Below are 18,688 nucleotides of genomic sequence, written 5' to 3'. Positions count from 1 at the left end.
AGAAGTCCCTAATCGGAGCAATGAATCAAAATAGGTTCATCGTAGATGTAGTTGATAGAGATGGGAAGTCGGGCAGACGAGGCGGGAGACCCTCGGGCGCTGATCGTGGCCGGGGATTCAGGGCCTCGGTTAGCCTGCTCTATCGAATGTGAACTTGCTTCTGCTTCTGCATCACCATAAATGACAATTTTAAAGATCAGACTGCCTCACCTATCAAAATTTTATCAATTTCAGCCACTTGGCATCTACGAACAATGTCCTAGGGAACTTCCTAGCAAGCCTAGGTACCTGGCGTCCGTATCACTCTGCTGCATTCGGCGCAACCGGCCTTGCCGCAACCATTGATTCCTTGTCAAAATTGAACCCAGCTGATCTCTCAATTCGAGTCTTCATCAAAAATCGCAAGCTCAAAAGAAACAAGAATCTTTCTACCTATTTTCGTCACCTCATAGAATCAGTTACCCCGGCCAATGATAAGGCGATAAGCGTCATTCGGCTCAGCCGATGGCCGATAGAAACCGCCCTCATACCATCATCACTCCTAACGTTCTACCGTCGACCTCTCCATGATCCTCAACGCTCTTGTTCTAGACTCTCACTGAGTCTCCTCTCATCATCCACTCTGTTTACTTACCCTCCTCGAAAATCGTCCAGTCGTGCGCTGGTTCATTCGCAGGCGGGGATGGAACCCCGCAAGACCCCTCCCGGAGTACTTTCTGGAGATCTTCGCCGACACCACCACAGTGCGCGATGTACTGAAAGGTACGAGTCCGCTGCAAATCAGCTCGGAATGCAAATGATGTTCATTTTCCCCGAACTTCAACTAAAATACACTCCCAGGCGTTCTAAACCTCATCTTCTTCCACCGCTACTTCCCCTCAATTCGCCCTATCACTTTTGATGTCTTAGACTTCACACTCCCCGCGATCAACGACGCAGACCTAGAAACACTGATCGAGTCCCGTGTGAGCGCTCTTGTGCGCCAGCACCTGTCTTCAGCCGCTGGGGCGCAGGATGGCAAAGTCGGTGGGGGTGGGGGTGGAGTACGTGGTCGCATCGCTGTAGAGTTCTACGAGAAGAAGCGTCGTCGCTCGGGTCTTTGGTTTGGAGGCTTGGCCGGAAAGGGCGAAGAAGAGGTGTGCTGGGAGATCTGGACGTTGGATGTGACCATCGCCACGCCGCGGACTGAGTCTGGTGAGTGCCGCTTGGCTTGTGGGCTCTAGCATCTGTTTCTCTGAAAGGACATTGTCTGCGTCGAGCCTGACTCATTGAATCTTACTAAACTTCTCGACAGAGCGAGCAAAAGTCCGCAAAGCCATGGCCAACATGCTCCAAAAGGCGGCGCTGAAGATCCTCAACGTCGTCAATCGTGACAAAGATCACATCCCGCCTATTACCACCAGCGACTCAAACCCCTTCCCCTACCGCATTGTGGTCAATCCCCGGACTGATGGTTGGGGTAACCGTGTTGGACTGTACTAAATCAGTGACCCATCAGTCTTGAGCCATGCCTCTTTTTGAGAATTGTATTTCTCAAGCGCAGGCTAGGTACCCAGCGCAATTTACGAATTTCCTTTCTATTTCACATTTAGAATAAGAAGGATGATGAAATAGTGGCGTTGCGATTGTTTCCGTGGATCTATTCATTCTCTCGGGTGTTCTGGGGTTTCGGTTCGACGTCAAGAGGAGGTGAACTTCTCCTTCAGGTTAATAATTTATTTAGAACTAGCCAAAGACGCTAGGAGTCAAATGAGTCAAATGCAAAGCACACTGAAATTACAACATCCAGTGAAGATCATCCTATACGCATGACGATGGGGAACATACAGGCTCCCCGTCTCGATAACCAATATCAAGAGAAAGAGAAGATGCAACAGACATGCCATCGCAGGCCAAAGGAAATTGTTATAGCATAATCAACTCTACCATTTGGATGGGTAATGAGATAAAGCACACAAATAAACGTTAACAACCACACAGCCGAGACTCAACCCCGGACACGGCCCACTTTCTCCGATCATCTCCCCTTAAATGTCATCCTACTTCCAATTGCACTTTAATAGCGCGGGTTCGATCTTCCCAATGCACAACGCTAGAACCCAAAGCCACTGAGAATCGACAGATCCGTGACCTATCTCTAAACTAAAGTCTTGGACAGACAGCGCTACCAAAACGATTCTCTGCTACGCTATGAATAGCTCTTTCTTCAGGTGGAGTGGGCCTTGGCAGCCTCGGCCTGAGCGCGGAGGTTGGCAGAGGTGCCGGAGTTGGAGAAGAAGCGACCGAGAACGGGCTGGAGGAAGGAGTTGAAGATGATTTGAGCACCGCTGTGTTATGGTCAGTGCCGCCTGTAGACATTTTTTTGGGCGGTGGAGCTTACTTGGTCTGGGGAAGGGCCATCCAGAGGATAGCGACAAACTTGAAGATGTAGTAGAAGGCTATGAGGGTCAGTATGCCAGATGGTCAGCTCGCGTGATGGAGGAACGTACGGAACCAGTAGGCGGCGTTGATGGCGCTCTCAACAACGGTCAGGAAAGCAAAGACGACCCAGTACTGTACGATTATCAGTCAGATGAGTGCTCTTGCGCAGGAAGGAAATTTGTCACGTGGCGTCTGGATAAGCCCGAGCCAGCGTTGTGACTTGGACGTGAAACGGCAACGAGTGACGACAATGTTTGGGAATGAAGGGAACGTACAGTGAGCCACTACAGCAGGTAGAGAGTTAGTCAAGAGTTTATCGCATGATTGGGGCAAGACTGAACGGCTTGAGGAATTCTTACCTGAGTGTCATCCGCGGTACCCGAAGTGAAGAGGGCCTGGAGGGAATAGTAACCGGGGAGGAGGAAACCAGCAAAGTTGACGAGGAATTCGCCAGCAATGTTGAAGAAGACGAGGAAGAAATAGACTCCGCCCAGGCCCAGAATGGCATAGACCTTGGGAATAGAGGTCTGACGCTCAAGGTTATTCAGGGCAGGGTACTTGGAGAGCTATTGCATCAAAATGTCAGTCAGGATGAAGCTCAATAACCAGTGGCCATTAAAAGGCGCCGAGCTAAGATTAAGGGAAGCAATCGTGGAGGCTCATGCTGCTCGCACAGATTGCGGGCTCGGAAGCAATGCAGCCCCATTTTGGTGCGAGGGCTGAAGCTGGCAAGGCACCATCGAAACACACAATCGCGGAAAACGTACCTCCTTGTCGAGCTGGGCAATGGTGTGCTGAGCACGGTCCTGGAAAGAGGCCATTTTGTGAGGTAGGCTTGGATTTTCGCTATATCTTTGGATGTGAGAGCGAAAGCTGCAATGGAGCGAGGGATGATGAGAATGCAACCCGCCGAGTTGGCGGTTACGCTGTGCCCGTGCGGTATCACGTGATGTCATGACGTACTCAGCCTGCAATCAGCTGCGAGATTCACATGGCGCGTGTCAAACCTAGGCCTAAGTCGAATGGTGTGAATGGTCATCCCTATCTATCATGTAACCGGCATCTCCTCAAAGCTGCGTATCTCCGATCAAATCCTCCGATATCTCGCCATTTTGGGTCCACCCGCAGCAACTAGCTATCACACACCTATTACTTCATGCGTCAATAATGTACATAGTGTGCTTTGGAAGCCTATCTGCCGACCCATCTTAGATAATGATCCAAGCAACATCTGGATCCTTAGTGGCGCGTAGTGCTCGCGTGATGTCAAGTTATGACGTATAGGGCTAGTCCGCCCAAATCAGGCGAAATGCATCCGGTACTGCATACTTTCCCTGATGGTACTTTTTCTTTGATCTGTCAACAAGAATTGAGTTGTCAATCTACCTTAGAGATTAGCCAAGTGGATGACTCTAATTACTGCATTATATTCAGGACACCCGAGGAGTACATGTGGGACCCCCTATGAAGCTGATCCGATTAATCATCCATGCGAGTATCATTCCGAAAAAGACCCGTAGTTGATGCATCAGAGAGCTGAAAGTAGCATAGCTTTTACTTGAATAGCTTCTGTCTCAGGTTTCTCGTCTCAGTTGAGTGAATGGCTGACTTTCCGTCTGTCCCAACCGTTTCGACGTATTTGTGTCTGAAGGCACAACGCTTCCAGACAAGTCATTGCACAATCGTTACAGGTGGCATCGCACACCGTTATCTCAATCCAACAGATTCAACTATACTTTATTTGACTTGGTTATCGCTATAGGTATGGGGGGTATTGATATATGTAGACGGGACGTTTAAGTTTCTAACGGCCTCAAAGGGCTGTGAATGGATTCCCCCGTCGGCCACTATCGCATAAAGATTCAGGAGATATGAACAAGGTCTGAACACACAACACCCAAATTGATAATCAGTGAAGTAAAAATAAGGTAGAGAATAGAACAAGTCAGTTATTATGATCTTATTGGCTCATACATGATTCGAACAAAACCCCGCTCTGTTCACACTGCCCGCGGGCCGCGGGAAACTAAGTATTGGGTCAAATCCCCTTCGATAAACAAGAAAAGTATGTTACTCAACTCAAGTCAGCTCTTATAAAGCCTCAAAATACCACTTTAACTGGTCCCCCCCTTCTCTTCTTCTCATCTTCGGAGGTATTCATCAAAGCCACTTGGCGCCTGGGGTAACTACCGACGGCACGATGATGACATTGATTCCTTCCAAGGACGATGAAACTCCCGCTTTGTACCATGGCTTCAATGAAGCCGAACTCCAACTCAAGGCTCAGAAACTTCTGCTGAATTATGGCACCAAATTCAATGAGGATGTCATCTACGGCAGCTAAGGTCTGTACGTCTACACTGTCTCAGGACACAAAGTCTTAGATTGGACATCCGACCAGATATCTTGCCTTCTTGACACGGCCATTCAAAAATAGTGAAAGTCATTGCAAACCACGCAGCGTCCCTTGATCATCTCTTCTCTGGAACGGTGTCGCCCCCCGTTATCCGCTTAGGCGAACGACTCTCCAAGCTACTTCTGCCCGGGCTGGACAAAGCCTTCTTCCTCTCCATGGGCGGCGAAAGTAACGAAGCAGCAACCAAGATGGCTAAAGCTCGCACGGGAAAGTTCGAGATTGTTGGTCTGGGCGCTAGCTGAGACGGTGTAACCGTACAGGCTCTGGGCGCACAGTATCATTTCGGCAGGAAAGACCAAGGTCCCTTGATGCCGGGTATGCTCATGCTTCCCGCCCTAAATTCATACCGCTCTGTTTTTCGTCGACCAGACCGCTCGTATGATTGGGAAGCTGAGATGGATTACGGTTGGAACGTGATCGATATGCAGTCGTGCGGCTCACTTGCTGCTGTTATTTCTTTTCAATATTCTGGGACTTTTTGAAAAAGAGATTGAACAGAAGTAAAATTTTGACCAGTTAAGCCTATGTGTTGAACTCGGCATACTGGCTTGACGTGAACATAATTCATTTTGTCATGCGTGTTTCACCAACAATGATACTCCATTTCCCGGTAATACCGTCTAGCTGCTCAAATTTTTGTTCTTCATCGTTAATTTGAGTCAAATTATCTTCACTTTTGTCATATTCGATGGGCTTGTGGTCTCTGAGAACGAGCCAGGTGGGCAACACTGCGAAACCTGTGATTTTTTACATTCCAGTCAGTCAAGCTGGACAATTTGAAACAGCTAATACGCAATTTTTTCAATCGTGCGAGCACTTACCAAGGAGAATGGTGTTGACTGCAAGAGGAACTCTTCTTCCATACCAATTTCTAGTGTTGAGTCCGAGTGAAACCGCCTGAGAGAAACTCTCCTGTCCGCGCAAGATACCTGAGAGTCGAGCTGGATAAAATTAGCATGCATCATGAGAGTAAACGACACATGAGATCATACAGAGCTCGGAGATATTGTCCGTCATGGTTGAAAGGAGATAGTATAGCCAATTTTGCAATGCCTGTCGGGAGAACTCTGTAATTCGACCAGTCAGCTACAATCCACGGAAATTCAATGGGCAATCTACCTCATTTGCATCCTCTCCTCCTACAATAGTAAGGAAATGAGATCCAGAATAAATCGCAAAATCTCATTCATATCTTTTGAAGTTCTGTGATACCAAAATTACAAGCCAGGTGCATTCTGATACTATTCACGACAAGAGCAATGCGATCAATATCAGTGGATACTAGATAGCCGGGGCCGCTTCTGTGAAATTGTTGACGAGATCCTCAATTTCATACTTCTGAGCCACCTTATATTCTCTCAGGGTCCAGGGCAATTAGAACTTCAATGTTAAGTAAGCTGTGATTTGGTTTTCACCAGGAAAGAAACCAATATCATTGGCGATTCTTTAAGACGTAAACTCACCGCTGAGAAGATAGCTCCGGCGGACGCAATCCTACCAGGTATCTTTCTATTCATGAAAAAAACATTCGAGTTGAATCGAGGAAGAAAATTGGAGGCTTGAAGCCAGATTCTGGAGATCCACCTTGAAGATCCGGTGGAGTCGTGTCTTACTTCAGCTCCGGGAACCCCGTCCACCGAAGCCTGCTTAATCTCGAAGTTTTAATTGAGGGTCGTAAATAAATGGGTAACTCAGACTGAAGAATCGTTTGAGTATCCTTTTGTTAATCTGATTTTTGTGAAAGCCACTCTGTATATCACGGCGTAGTCTTAAAGGGTATGGTGATCCGGAGTTTTTTCGGGCTTTTCAAACTTAGGGTCCAGGTCCACAGCCAGTGACGATTAAAAACTTTTCCAATCGATAGAACGACCGAAGGTCCCACTGACAAGCTTTTCCCATCAATCTTCTAGCCTGCAAGTTCTCAGAGCATACATGCTGCTGATTTCGTAGCAGCATCCCCGGACCGAGACATTATGAACTTCCCCAGGACAAGGAACGAGTGGTAGTTCTCCGGGACGATAACTCTACAGGCCGTTGTGGTTGTTGCCCTTGAAGCGTGAGCTTCTTTCCATCTTCATATTTGATAGTCCTGATCTCCTGACTTTGCACAGCTACATCCTCACACAATGGCAGTCTTGGACTCTTCCCACGCAACACAGGTCCCTGTTTCTTACATTGTACCCGTTAGTTTGGCATTGCTCAGTTTTGCCTGCGTGTACGCCGCCATTCTTTCGTTAGATGGTATTCACTGCAAGAATAATATCTTGCTCTTCGCACTTTGCGGTTGCGATGTGGTGATCTTGATATTTTCTGCCATGCAATATGGGCAACTCAACGAGGCGGTTTATAACCTGTCTCTCCAGCGTGATTCCGATCACAAACCGCTCGTGAAATTGGCATGAATGTCTGGTCATATATTCAGCCTGCACAGCTGGTGGCGATCGTCTTCATAGGCCTCAGCACTCCCATCATATGGGTTACTGCGTATTATCTGCACGGGGAATATGCATGGGCTCTATACAGACAGGTACATGGTGACTTGAGTTTCAAAATCCGTTATCATGCATACGAGGTGAGCTTCCCATCTATCACGTTAACGATAGCGACTGACTCGTGTGACGTCTTCCCCGTACTCTTCAAACTTAACTTCTTCTTTTTGGTCGGGTTCATTGTACAATATGACCTGGTCGATGTTCACTTCGAAGAGCCGGAATATTCTCTCACGAGGGCTCTGATACCCATTTCTTTCATTGTCACGATGATCGGAATTTGGGCCGTTCGTTCAGAAAGGAAGATTTCCACTTTCAGCGTCATTGTAAGCAACTTCATCTATATGGCATGATCATCACTAAATCTGGCCTCTAGTTATGCCACTTTGCGTTGGTCGCATATCTGCTAAGCCGGATCATCATTCTCTGTGGGCACACATTCCGCGCGAAAACTGCAGGGAAGGACACGATGTTACTGCTTGCCGTTACGTCGCTAGTCCTCACAATTCTCACCGTCAATTGCGTCATGCAATGTTATTTTATTTCGGTCATGGGCTAGACTCAATCATCGTCAATAGAGCCAAGCCGTCACGGAATGACGATTACGGTTTCCATACCTTATCAAGTTCCGCGGATGGTCATTCGCTTGATAGTACGAAACTAAACGCTCGATTGTCAATCGAGTGAAGCTCATTGACAATGAAAGGAAGGATGTCTCACTATAAAGAGGGCATTATCTTCGCCGCCACTACAATAATACTGTTACTTTCTTGCATTATCTCTGGCTTGGCAATTAAAAATTATATCATTAGACAATTTAGTTCCACTCGTGTCTCTTCCGTCCTCTTCCTTCGCATTTCATTTTTTAAATTTACTGCTACCCCAAAATCGCTGGTTTCCCTGTGATTCTCAAGAATTCTTTCTCCATATGCTCCCAGATCTTCGCATCACGTTCGTCTTGTCGGAGAGTACTTAAAACTCTCTGTACGTTTGCATCGCCACCCTCACAATACTCATCCACGATGTACACGCCACTTCCAACAATTCCATCACTACCAACGGCAACTTCCTTCCTATTGAGCAGTGTAGAGCCGCCCTTTAGTGACGAATTGCTTGGTTTTTTCGCTGGAAACCTCGCACCTGTCGCCAAATAGACATGTCTTTCACCGGTCTCGTCAAGAGACACATACTCTCTCGTAGAGAAAAGACTCGTCACCCGAAACACAGATTTCATCGCAGCTTCCAAGACCCCTTTCATCGATTGCGACAGCGGCGTGTCCACAAAGCCTGGGTAATTATGTATGAAGCTAACTTCAGGAGCCAGTTTTGCAAAATGCTCAAGCGTCAGTGTAATCATCGAACAAAGATGTCCGCGCGCTTTCCAGGGTAAGACCCTCTTCCCTGGGATATCATTGGGGTTGACAGGCCCTTCCTTTGTTCCTGCTAGAACAATTACCACGCGACTAATCGATGAATGCTGGAGCATTGGAAGCAAATTGGCAATGAAGCGCATGCGAGAGTAGTAGCCGAGAGCCATGATGAGAGATAATTTTTCGGATGTTTCTGCGAAAGACTCAATAATCTGCGAACGGGACCGTGATTCACAACATGTCTTGGAATCACAACATGTCTTGAATGTTGAAAGACTTACCTGTGCTTATGTCCAGAGTGCCTTGGCTTTGGAACAGAACATCGATCCGCGTCTCCTTCTCTCTGATCTTCGAGCAAACTTCGTCGACGACATTAAGCAGACTCACATCGGCTTTAATGAATTCGTATCGACCATCCACATTGATGTTTTCAAGCTGTTTAAGAATTTCGTCGGCGGCTTGCTGCGAGCGACCGATAAAATAGATTCGCGGTTGTCGGGTGTGCTGCGCAAAGTGGAGAAGAGTCGCTTTACCGATTCCGCTAGTCGCGCCAACGAAAACAGCCACTATGTCTAGTGGTAGCGTCTTTGCGATGGCTTCATTTGAAGAGTGGACCTCTGATAGAGCAACCATGGTGAATCGAATATAAATTGGTTCACAGGTCGGAAGAGAGCTGGAAGCTATGGCTTCAAACAAATACGAACTCTGCAAAGGGCACACGTAGCATGCTACAAGCGATGAGTAAGAAGGGGTGAGCCATGTCAGATTGCCACGTTTCTCTCGCAAGTCTGATAGTGCACTAAAGACTCGAGCTCCTGCTCCTTGGCTTACTCATCACCCATATCGGTCGACTCGACAGACTGATCGGGCTTCTTCGAAGAGAACAGCCCGATACAGCCTAGTGTCATTTCGATGAACAGCTGGGAACATATTGTCGGCGAGGAACTGGCTTCAAGGCACCATAATGAAGATAGCAATAGATGAGGGCGTCTTCATCTTCACCTCGTGGCCGGGCATACTTTCTTGATTTGGAGATGTCACCTCTTGCCCATATTGAGATTACAAACCTTCTGCCAAACGGAATTCGGATTTGGGAATCTTTTAACACATCTTCACCAGCTTACTTCACAACAAAGACTCAGGATACAAAAGGTGTCTTGTCTTTCGTAGTATTGTGATGCCGAGGCTTAAATTTGAAATTTGAAGGCATTTGTGCCGAAGAAGATTTAGAAGTCAAGTATGTCTCATAATAATTAGATAAAGATAGTAAAGATGAGGTATTGTGACGCCGAGACTCAATGAATCGTAAAGAACGTAAAAAGAAGCCGCATTTTAATCGAATGTGACGGCAACAGAAATCCCGAATTCTGCTGTCCCAGATAATACAATCCAATCACAACTATGTGATTTACAGAGCAAGAGCAAGACCCAGGATGCCAGCAGCGCCGGCAAGGCTCATGGCAATACCGCCAGTAGCAGCAGGGGCACCAGCAGTAGAGGTGGAAGAGCCACCAGTAGTAGCGGTGGAAGCAGAACCCGAAGAGCTGCTGTCAGAGCTGGAGGTGGAAGTGGTAGAGGTGGTAGTGGTAGTGGTAGTCATGGTGGAAGTCACCATTGTAGACGAGCCAGACGATCCAGTCAGCGGAGTAGAAGACACTCCAGCGGTGCTGCTGGCACCGGTGGCACCCATGGAGCCGGTGATGGAGCCCATGGTGGGCGTGGCGCTTCCGTAGAGGCTGGACATGGCCGAGGCCTCGGCAATAGCAGCGGAAGTCTCCCAGTCCTTGACGCTCTCGGGGAGGCTGTTGTACCAGGCTGGATAGGTACCCTCGGCGATCTTGCTGTATTCTGCGGAAGCGTATGCCGCGTCGGTTTCCATACTCATGAGCCAGGAAGTCGGGATAGCGGTTGACAGGACGGCCAGGATGGAGCTGGGAGGGATGGGGAGCTCGAGGAAACCGTCGCTAGACCCATCAGAACCGTAGTAGTCATCGTTGCTACCGCTAGAGCTGGACTCAGTAGTCTGAGCAACAGTCGCGGTAGCGAAGAGGAGAGCTGCGAGAGTCTTGTATTGCATGATGTCGGTATTGCGGTTGTACAGAATAGATTCTCACGAGGAATGTGTCAGAAAATGTGACGTTAAAGAGGATGAAGAATTTAGAGGGGACATGAACATCAGCTGGGGGCGAAGAGTCCATTAAATAACAAGGCAGCTACGCCCAAAATAAATCCAGAACCCGTGAGGCTCTTGCTTTTCTCTGGGCAGGGTCCGGTGGAGACGGGCTGAGTCCGACAGTGTTTTCTTTCCCTTTCCTTTTCCCACTTTGCGCCCTAGCTCCACTAGAAGGCCAATCACGGTTCGTCCGCCCCTAAACCCGAGTGTTGAAGAGAGTTTGAGGGTCGTAAAAAATAGAGGAAAAAAGGACTAGCGCCCCGAATCCTCGTCCGTTGATCCCTGCGCCCCATTTTCACGATGAATTTCTCGCGCCACGTACATCGGCGTATTCCGAACGAGTTAGCCTGCTAAAATGTGCCTAAAATATCCAGGGAATCCGGCCCTTGGCTCGGGACGCCTCGTCTCCAACGCTGAGATGTTTCTACTCTGTTCCAGGTACGGCTAGTGAACAAAATTATGGTACCTTGGGGAATCGGAAGGTCGGCAATCGTGTCTGCGCCCGCGCACTTACAGTACCCATTATTTTGCCCCCAACTCTGGGGGAAGCCCACCCGCGAGGTTAGCTAATTGGACTTCGTGTCAATGATGGTTTGTTTGGCATGACATCACGCCTGGGGTACCTACTCAACCATCCCGCAAATAAGATTCTGCCTGGCCATGTCAAAGACAAGCCCAAGATCCCACCTCGTCTCATTCACGATTCGCCAGAACCCACCATAAATCCGGTCATGGGCCGATATGCACTCGCTTTGTTCCCTAGATTCTTTGCCTGTGACGCCCCGCTGTCGATCGAATTGTAGTCTCGCTACCCTGAGCATCGGACCGGGGGAAGCCTGGGGTAAACTACACTGTAAAAAGCGGTCGATTTTCGTGAGGTTGACCAATTCCCCGCACGGTTCATTGCGACATTTTGCCATAGGAACATGACGTGGACGCTCTTTGTGGCTCTTGGCAGGCCTAGCTTGGGGTTCAGTCGCCCAATCCTTCCCCAAATGACCCTTGATGGGCTTACGTTGCCCCCCGCCCCGTCTGACGCAGTCGATCACACTGCCTGCATCAATACGAGTGCTGCGGCAGGACGACGAAGAACACATGTGCCAGAAATAGTCACTGTCTCGATAGATTGTGAAGACTGTGGGGATTCACAAGGTAACTAAATGTTTGAACTGCATGACAGCAACGTGTCGGGCATGCAGTGCTCGTCATTCAAGTTCTTCAAATCCCTGGGGAGCCTTATCGAAAAAGCGTATGCATATTGACAGTGCAGTATGCATGGAGAAGCTCGACCAATATTCCTCAATTCCCTCTCTCTCGATAAAGCATACCTCGTGTCTTGGCCTGCATATTCGTAAGACATGGAAACAAGCTTTGGACGCCAGTCGATTTTGTAACTATTGCCCCAAAAAATTTGCTGACTCGAAGGACTGTAATACACCATGTGCCTCTATTTGCGATATCCGTAATGCCAGTCTGACGTTGCCATGTCCTCACGAATCTTATACACATCTTCAGCCTCCTCCAAAATGTCCATATCAAGTTCCACAATCTTCATACCCTCTTCAGCATCCATAAACCTCTCAATGCGTCCTAAGAATGGCACTGCCACCTGGGAAAGACCAGCATACCCATCTTCTATGGATCCTGCAACATTACAAAATACAATGGCAGCCGTATTCTCAAAAGCCCGACTGACAACAGCTGCATCAACAAAATCGCCTTCGGACTTGGGATTGCGTTTCATTCCCACTTCACCCGCATCGCTATACTTCCAGAACGCAGGAATAATAACGATCTTCGCTCCCTGTGCAATGAGCTCTCTAAACGCTTCAGGGAATGCCAAGTCCCAGCAGATAAGTAGTCCAACTTTGCCCAGCGGCGTGTCGAAAGCGACATGGCGAGTTTCATTCTTCGATCCCTTGACATAGCCCCGTTCTGAGTGCCAGAGGTTCTTTTTCTCGTACTTCCCACAGGCCGCACCTGTGTTGTCGATGAAGTAGGCGGCGTTGACGATGCTGCCATCCTCGTGCAATTCGCCCAGGGACCCTGGCACGACGCAGATGTCGAGTTCTTTGGCTATTGCGCAGTACGCATCGAGATATCTCTTCCAGTTGGCGCATCTATGCCTGATTGAGAGATCGTAGCTGGGAAAGAAGTCTGCGAGGTGGTATTCCGGGAGAACGGCCAGCTGTGCACCTGAGGCTGCTGCTTCTCTGATGAATGATAAAGCCCGTTGGTGATTGGATTCGATTTCATTTTCCTTGATTTTAATGTGTCAACTTTTGAGACCAAAGGAGACTAAGCTGGCATATGCGGCACTCACTTTAGGGTGAAGTTGGATGAGAGCAATCTTGGTCGTCCTCATTGTGATAGTTTCAGAGCAAAAGCTAGCGCTTGAGATGTTGCTGATCTTTAGTATCGAGATGTAAGTGATACTTGGGGAAAGGCTTTGGATCGATACATACCAAGGTGTCTTACTTTCAATTCCTCGGAAATCGGAATGTTTCATGCAGTTGGTGTTACTTCGCCTTCCCCGCACAGACTAGACCTTCCTCAACGAGACATGCCTCTATCGCTTGTCTATCAACTTTCTCGGAAACCCAGCCAATGCCAGCCAAGCACAGGCTGCTAGATGTTCTGCTATAGCACTTGTAGCGGGTTGGCCGGTGTCCGCGGGCTCCGAGGGCGTCTCTGAGAGGGGGATGTCTCCAAATTTACCTCCAAACCCTCACTATTGACGCATTGCACACCACATACAAGATCCTTGATCCTTTTAATTGTCTAGCCCATACCGAGCGATTGTTCCCGACTAATGCTATCCTATTTAAAGCCAACCTTAGATGGATTTCTGAGCACTGAAGTGCCGATACTTACTCGCACACTTCACTCGGAAAGCCTTTCCATAATAAATGAAAACAAGATTTCCAAGCATAATCACTCCCACAATCAAGCCGAAGGTTGCATAGAACCACGTCAAGCCAACACGGTCGCACCATGGCGAAAGGGCAAAAACAAATATAGTAGAGATGAGATTACGTATAAAAGTGACGCCGACAATCGAGTCCGCGATGATCTGATAGACCCAAGGTTAGTGGCACGTCCTTGATATCAAGGGAAGCGTAAGACGTGTAAAGCTTACATCGGTGTACGAGTCAGTAAGATAAGTCAGTGCAGCACTGCTAGCTGGAACGACTCCAAATGCGCTGACTCCAAGACCAAATGCCGGAAGAAGCCAGTGCGACCCGTTGTTCAGACCGATGCCAAACATGAAAAGACCTGCTGGAACAAATGGGGTGAATGCTAGGCATAGCCAGAGGCGCATCTCCGGCTCAAAGATGCCTCCGTTTCTCTTCGCAAGGTAGAGACCAATTCTGTCACTCAAGGGTCCACAGATGAGGGTTGCAAGGCTAGTTCCAATAAAGGGTGGAAGGCCCATGAGACCAATTTGTGCAGATCCGAAGTTATACGGCGGTAGTGTCATAACAGAAGATAGTGTAGTGACGGGGACAGTCGTGCATGCAGCCATAATACCGTACTCGAGTGCCATGTAGAATACAGCCGGGATGCTGAACATAATTAAGAATGGATGGTAGCTGTGTTTGACTAACTGGCCAAATGGCAGAGGTGAGTTCGACCATGGTGCCAGCTTCTTCAAAAAGCTTTTCTTAGGAATAGAGTAATCAAGCTGGACTGCTTCGGGTTGAAATCCGTCTTTAATGTCATGGATGACTTTCGGGGGCAAGGCTTCCGGGTCATGCTTGTGATTGCTAGGGGCTGAAGCCAAGTTGTCTCGGACGACAACACCGTCAATGGCTTCCGTGTTGAACATCGTTTCCTCGTAGAAGAAAAAAAGAGCGACAAGACCGACTCCAAATAGAATGGCCATCCACCACCATACCCATCTCCAACCTTGAGACAGGGTAATGTACCCGCCGGCTAGTGGTGACAGGGTAGTTCCGACTGTCATGAACCAGAAATAGGTGGTATTCATCATACCACGCTCATGAACGAAGTAGACATCTGCCACAGTCATCTGAACCAGAACTTCGGCCAAGGCTCCAACAATACAACTCAGAATGTTGACCAGCATCAGGTCTGCGACATTGTGCATCCGCGCAGACCAGATGCTGATTCCAAGCTGAGCAGCAGTGCTGAAGATGTAAACTGGGCGTCTTCCGAATTTCAGGGCGAAGGGTACGAGGATCACAGCACCAATACATAGCGCTCCACAGCCGGCGGCGTAACTGTCGTTCAGGAGGGCGAAGCTGAAGCCCAATTCTGCGTTCACTGGGCCCCAGGTGACTGTTGCGACGTCGATACTGAGATTGTGAGTAAGGTCGATCAAGCCTCACAAGGTGACTGTACACTCACAATGCCAGAACCATCACAACATAATAGGAAACGAATCCAAAGTTTAGGTGCTTCCTCCATTGTGGCCAATTCTGATGTTTTGTGGTGTTAGCAATATGCACTCAGATGTCCAGCAAATTGCTTTCATCACTCACTAATGGGTCATTTGGGTCGTTTGTCGGTTTGGGCTCGAGGACCACCTCTGCGGTGTCACCCGAGGGGCTGAGCTCTACCACCGTCTTGTTAATCTGCCGAACAAGTAGGGCTGGAATGATATCTCACTTACCCTCAAGCCGAACCGTCCCTGGTGGCCAAGAAGCAGGGTCTATTATATCATTCTGTGAAGACATCGCAATTGCAAGTGCTGTTTGTCGGGGATAGTCACGCGGGCGAGAAGATTGAAGAAGCCAGGTCGTAATTTCAAGCATGGACCCCGGACCAGTTGCGAACCCTATGGGATGTATTTATCGTCGGCCACATAATGATGATTGAACCTCTGCCTGAACAGTATCGGCCGTCGAAAGTCGGATCTCTGTAGCCATTCACATTTGAAGATTGAGCGGCAAAGTAAAAGGATGCTTTTCTCAAAAGGGAAGTTTGAAGCAATAGCCAATAACAAGGCTATAAGGAAGCAAGTGTATCTTCCTTGCGCTGGGCACTAATACGGGGTACTGACTCGTCGATAAGCCGAAACTGGGGTATTGTTTTCTACCTAAGCCTATCGAGCCGATGGTCGGTGGTCCTGCCATCGTCCAGAGGGCTTTTGAAGTGCCAGTATACTCCAAGAAATAGATGGTCTACAACATACGCCAGTTCAAATTAACCAAGCTCCTCTTGACCTTATTTTTCATCATACGGACACTCAAATAATAACAATAGATCCCACTTATTAGATGTTTAGTCAAGAGCGTTCTAAATATCTTTCACATCATAAGGTTCACTTGAATTACCATCCTCGGCCAAGAGTTGCATGGATGAATTTCCTCCGAATTGGAGAAGTGGTTGAATCATTCTAGCAGGGAGCCACTATCATCTCATACAAGGAATCTATTGCTCACAGATGGCCTCGTTTATCTCTCGCGGCATGAGGACCCACCCTCAGATGAACATTGTCCAATTGCGTCCAATTGCGCTGCCAAGCCGCTGCAACATCGGCTAATTGACCTCGGGCAATCAGGACGGAATGGCCCGGACGATATTGACGATAAAGCTGCTCAATCTTGCTCGGTAACCAGCCAAGTTCCATCCCGCAGATCTCCTAGCTCATGATGGTCGTGATAGTGTAAAATCACAAATCATCCTCACGTGTCACGTTGACCCCAAACCTCAACTGGTCACAATAGGAAAGTCCTCCCGAATACCCCACGTTCCGCAACCCTCTTTAAATATTCTCTCAAATCACTAGATCGTGGTTCATTCCTTGTACGATTAGAAATATCTTCTCATTTGATGATGACATCCGTTTTTCGTAACGGCCGGGTCTTCGTACCCGCGCCATCGGCCATTCCTGGCGACAATTTCGCCGATTGTATGATCATCAAGAATGACCGCATTGCATATGTCGGTCCCGAAACTGAAATCCCAGAAGGAGCCACAGTCATTGATTTGAACAACCGGATTGTTGTTCCCGGATTCGTCGATGGCCACGTACACATCCTGCAACACGGCCAATCCCTCCGTAAAGCGAATCTCATCGAATGCACATCACTCGAGCAGATCCGAGAAGTGATCAAGGCATATGCCGCCGAGCATCCCTCTGCGCCCCGGATTCTCTGTCGAGGATGGATCCAGTCGTCTACTGGGGGAATCGCGCTATCTAGTATGATTGACGACCTTGATCCGCGACCTATCTACATCGACGCATTCGATCTACACTCAATGTGGTGCAACCAAGCCGCTCTCGACGAAATGGGCGCTGCCACTTGGGCTGATCTCGCCGGCGGAACTATCCATCGCGATGAAGCCGGAAAGCCATCGGGCCTCCTGGATGAATCTGCCGTCATCAACAACGCATGGCCTTTCTTAGACAGTCTCTATTCGACAGAAGACAAATTGAGCGCCTTTGACACCGCCGTGAACGGTTACAAGTCCGCCGGGTATACGGGACTGATCGACATGGCCATGGATGATAACACGTGGGAGATTCTGAATATGTATCGCCGCGACAAAGGAATTCCATTCCATGTCGGAGTCCACTGGCTCGTCCCATACTCCGAGGACCAACAAGCCAACCTCCGGCACGTGGACCGAGCCATCGAGCTGAAAAAGCAATATACAGATCCGACTTTCACAGTCCTCGGAGTCAAACTCATTTGCGATGGCGTCGTCGATGGCTGTACCGCCGCTTTGATGCAGCCATACTCCGGAAAATCCTCCCTTGTCGACCCCATCTGGCCAGAAGACAAATTGAGAGAAGTGGTCGAATACGCCGACAAAGCCGGTCTCCAATGCGCCATCCACGCCATCGGCGATCTAGCAGTGCACCAAGCAATTGACGTCCTATCACAAGTCGGCACCCCTGGCCGGCGACACAGAATCGAGCACCTCGAAATGACCACCTCCGAAGATGCAAAGCGACTAGGACAGCTAGGAATCACCGCTTCCATCCAACCAGTCCACTCCGACCCCATGCTCTTCAAAGCATGGCCTACTCTAGTCGGTGAGCACCGCTGCAAGCGTGCGTTCGCTTACAAAGAGTTCCTTGACGGAGGCGCTCCTCTTGCAATTGGAACGGATGCTCCTACTGCGCGCCACCTCCCGTTCCCTAATCTTTACAATGCGACCACGAGGCGCTCTGCACTTGAACCGGAGATGGCCGACACTCTGAATGCCCAATTTGCGATGAGTTTGGCGCAAGCGGCTACTGCTGCTTCGAATGGCTCGGCTTATGCGCGATTTGCTGATTCTTGGACGGGAAGCTTGAAAGAGGGCTTGAGCGCGGACTTCTTAGTGGTTGACATGGATTGGTCGCCAGAGAAGTTACTTGAGGCCAAAGTCTGTCAGACGTGGTATCGAGGCAACAAGGTCTTTGATTCCGCCACTGAGGCTTCATAGGCGTGGTTGTGAATGTATAGAAAGGTCGTTGATATGATTTCATTTAGAGAGATACCGATTAGTTACGGTGCTTATGATTTTTTGTTTTCAGACTTCATTGAATGTTTCCCTTGCCATGGATACTCAGAATACAATGGAGCAAGCCACTATGAGATATGCCACAAGACAACGCTATATTGAGCACTAAAAGCACATGCTCGTCCTGTGCTCTGGGAGCCGGTTCAAGTCCCGAAATGCTAGACTTATGATTCTCTGGAGAATCACTAGTAGAAAATTAAGCGTTTTTAGAGCTGGCGGGATCCCCAGGGAAAAAGGTTATCACGGGGTGGTTGGAGCATCACTCTGACATCACGAGTCAACCCATGTCCGCGAGGCGAAGGAACACCAAATTTATACAGGTTAAATTCGCTATTAT

General features: G+C 48.6%; 10 protein-coding genes across 10 annotated transcripts; 4 read left to right on the top strand and 6 right to left on the bottom strand.

The window, feature by feature from the left end:
• Nucleotides 1-60: 60 nt before the first annotated feature.
• N7477_007918 (autophagy-related protein 101) lies at nucleotides 61-1,482 on the top strand (the record flags this gene model as incomplete). Its single annotated transcript, XM_056969581.1, has 4 exons — nucleotides 61-128; nucleotides 677-762; nucleotides 841-1,194; nucleotides 1,295-1,482. The coding sequence occupies 4 exons, from the start codon at nucleotides 61-63 to the stop codon at nucleotides 1,480-1,482; spliced, it is 696 nt and encodes a 231-aa protein (XP_056819613.1).
• A 724-nt stretch (nucleotides 1,483-2,206) lies between these two features.
• yop1 (putative membrane biogenesis protein (Yop1)) lies at nucleotides 2,207-3,242 on the bottom strand (the record flags this gene model as incomplete). Its single annotated transcript, XM_056969580.1, has 6 exons — nucleotides 2,207-2,327; nucleotides 2,381-2,438; nucleotides 2,490-2,553; nucleotides 2,697-2,705; nucleotides 2,781-2,987; nucleotides 3,189-3,242. 6 exons carry the CDS (start codon nucleotides 3,240-3,242, stop codon nucleotides 2,207-2,209), a joined length of 513 nt encoding a protein of 170 aa, XP_056819612.1.
• A 1,497-nt stretch (nucleotides 3,243-4,739) lies between these two features.
• N7477_007916 (2-2-dialkylglycine decarboxylase (pyruvate)) lies at nucleotides 4,740-5,079 on the top strand (the record flags this gene model as incomplete). Its single annotated transcript, XM_056969579.1, has 2 exons — nucleotides 4,740-4,770; nucleotides 4,859-5,079. The coding sequence occupies 2 exons, from the start codon at nucleotides 4,740-4,742 to the stop codon at nucleotides 5,077-5,079; spliced, it is 252 nt and encodes an 83-aa protein (XP_056819611.1).
• A 322-nt stretch (nucleotides 5,080-5,401) lies between these two features.
• Nucleotides 5,402-5,854, bottom strand: N7477_007915 (uncharacterized protein; the record flags this gene model as incomplete). The annotated part of the gene is made up of 2 exons (XM_056969578.1): nucleotides 5,402-5,565; nucleotides 5,830-5,854. 2 exons carry the CDS (start codon nucleotides 5,852-5,854, stop codon nucleotides 5,402-5,404), a joined length of 189 nt encoding a protein of 62 aa, XP_056819610.1.
• A 1,109-nt stretch (nucleotides 5,855-6,963) lies between these two features.
• On the top strand, nucleotides 6,964-7,885 carry N7477_007914 (uncharacterized protein; the record flags this gene model as incomplete). The annotated part of the gene is made up of 3 exons (XM_056969577.1): nucleotides 6,964-7,224; nucleotides 7,260-7,652; nucleotides 7,703-7,885. The coding sequence occupies 3 exons, from the start codon at nucleotides 6,964-6,966 to the stop codon at nucleotides 7,883-7,885; spliced, it is 837 nt and encodes a 278-aa protein (XP_056819609.1).
• A 318-nt stretch (nucleotides 7,886-8,203) lies between these two features.
• N7477_007913 (uncharacterized protein) lies at nucleotides 8,204-9,329 on the bottom strand (the record flags this gene model as incomplete). The annotated part of the gene is made up of 2 exons (XM_056969576.1): nucleotides 8,204-8,889; nucleotides 8,978-9,329. 2 exons carry the CDS (start codon nucleotides 9,327-9,329, stop codon nucleotides 8,204-8,206), a joined length of 1,038 nt encoding a protein of 345 aa, XP_056819608.1.
• A 775-nt stretch (nucleotides 9,330-10,104) lies between these two features.
• On the bottom strand, nucleotides 10,105-10,773 carry N7477_007912 (uncharacterized protein; the record flags this gene model as incomplete). Its single annotated transcript, XM_056969575.1, has 1 exon — nucleotides 10,105-10,773. One exon carries the CDS (start codon nucleotides 10,771-10,773, stop codon nucleotides 10,105-10,107), a length of 669 nt encoding a protein of 222 aa, XP_056819607.1.
• Nucleotides 10,774-12,316: 1,543 nt separating this feature from the next.
• On the bottom strand, nucleotides 12,317-13,234 carry N7477_007911 (carbon-nitrogen hydrolase family protein; the record flags this gene model as incomplete). Its single annotated transcript, XM_056969574.1, has 2 exons — nucleotides 12,317-13,129; nucleotides 13,193-13,234. 2 exons carry the CDS (start codon nucleotides 13,232-13,234, stop codon nucleotides 12,317-12,319), a joined length of 855 nt encoding a protein of 284 aa, XP_056819606.1.
• Nucleotides 13,235-13,705: 471 nt separating this feature from the next.
• N7477_007910 (uncharacterized protein) lies at nucleotides 13,706-15,569 on the bottom strand (the record flags this gene model as incomplete). Its single annotated transcript, XM_056969573.1, has 5 exons — nucleotides 13,706-13,942; nucleotides 14,009-15,188; nucleotides 15,241-15,311; nucleotides 15,375-15,448; nucleotides 15,506-15,569. The coding sequence occupies 5 exons, from the start codon at nucleotides 15,567-15,569 to the stop codon at nucleotides 13,706-13,708; spliced, it is 1,626 nt and encodes a 541-aa protein (XP_056819605.1).
• A 1,102-nt stretch (nucleotides 15,570-16,671) lies between these two features.
• On the top strand, nucleotides 16,672-18,273 carry N7477_007909 (amidohydrolase; the record flags this gene model as incomplete). The annotated part of the gene is made up of 1 exon (XM_056969572.1): nucleotides 16,672-18,273. The coding sequence occupies one exon, from the start codon at nucleotides 16,672-16,674 to the stop codon at nucleotides 18,271-18,273; it is 1,602 nt and encodes a 533-aa protein (XP_056819604.1).
• Nucleotides 18,274-18,688: the final 415 nt, after the last annotated feature.

The sequence above is a fragment of the Penicillium maclennaniae genome (assembly GCF_028827695.1).
Source record: "Penicillium maclennaniae strain IBT 15551 chromosome Unknown utg000007l:1.0-4884863.0:1.0-4888362.0, whole genome shotgun sequence".
Lineage (NCBI taxonomy): Eukaryota > Fungi > Ascomycota > Eurotiomycetes > Eurotiales > Aspergillaceae > Penicillium > Penicillium maclennaniae.
The sequence above is the reverse complement of the archived record's forward strand: the minus strand, read 5'-3'. Positions and strand labels throughout refer to the sequence as shown.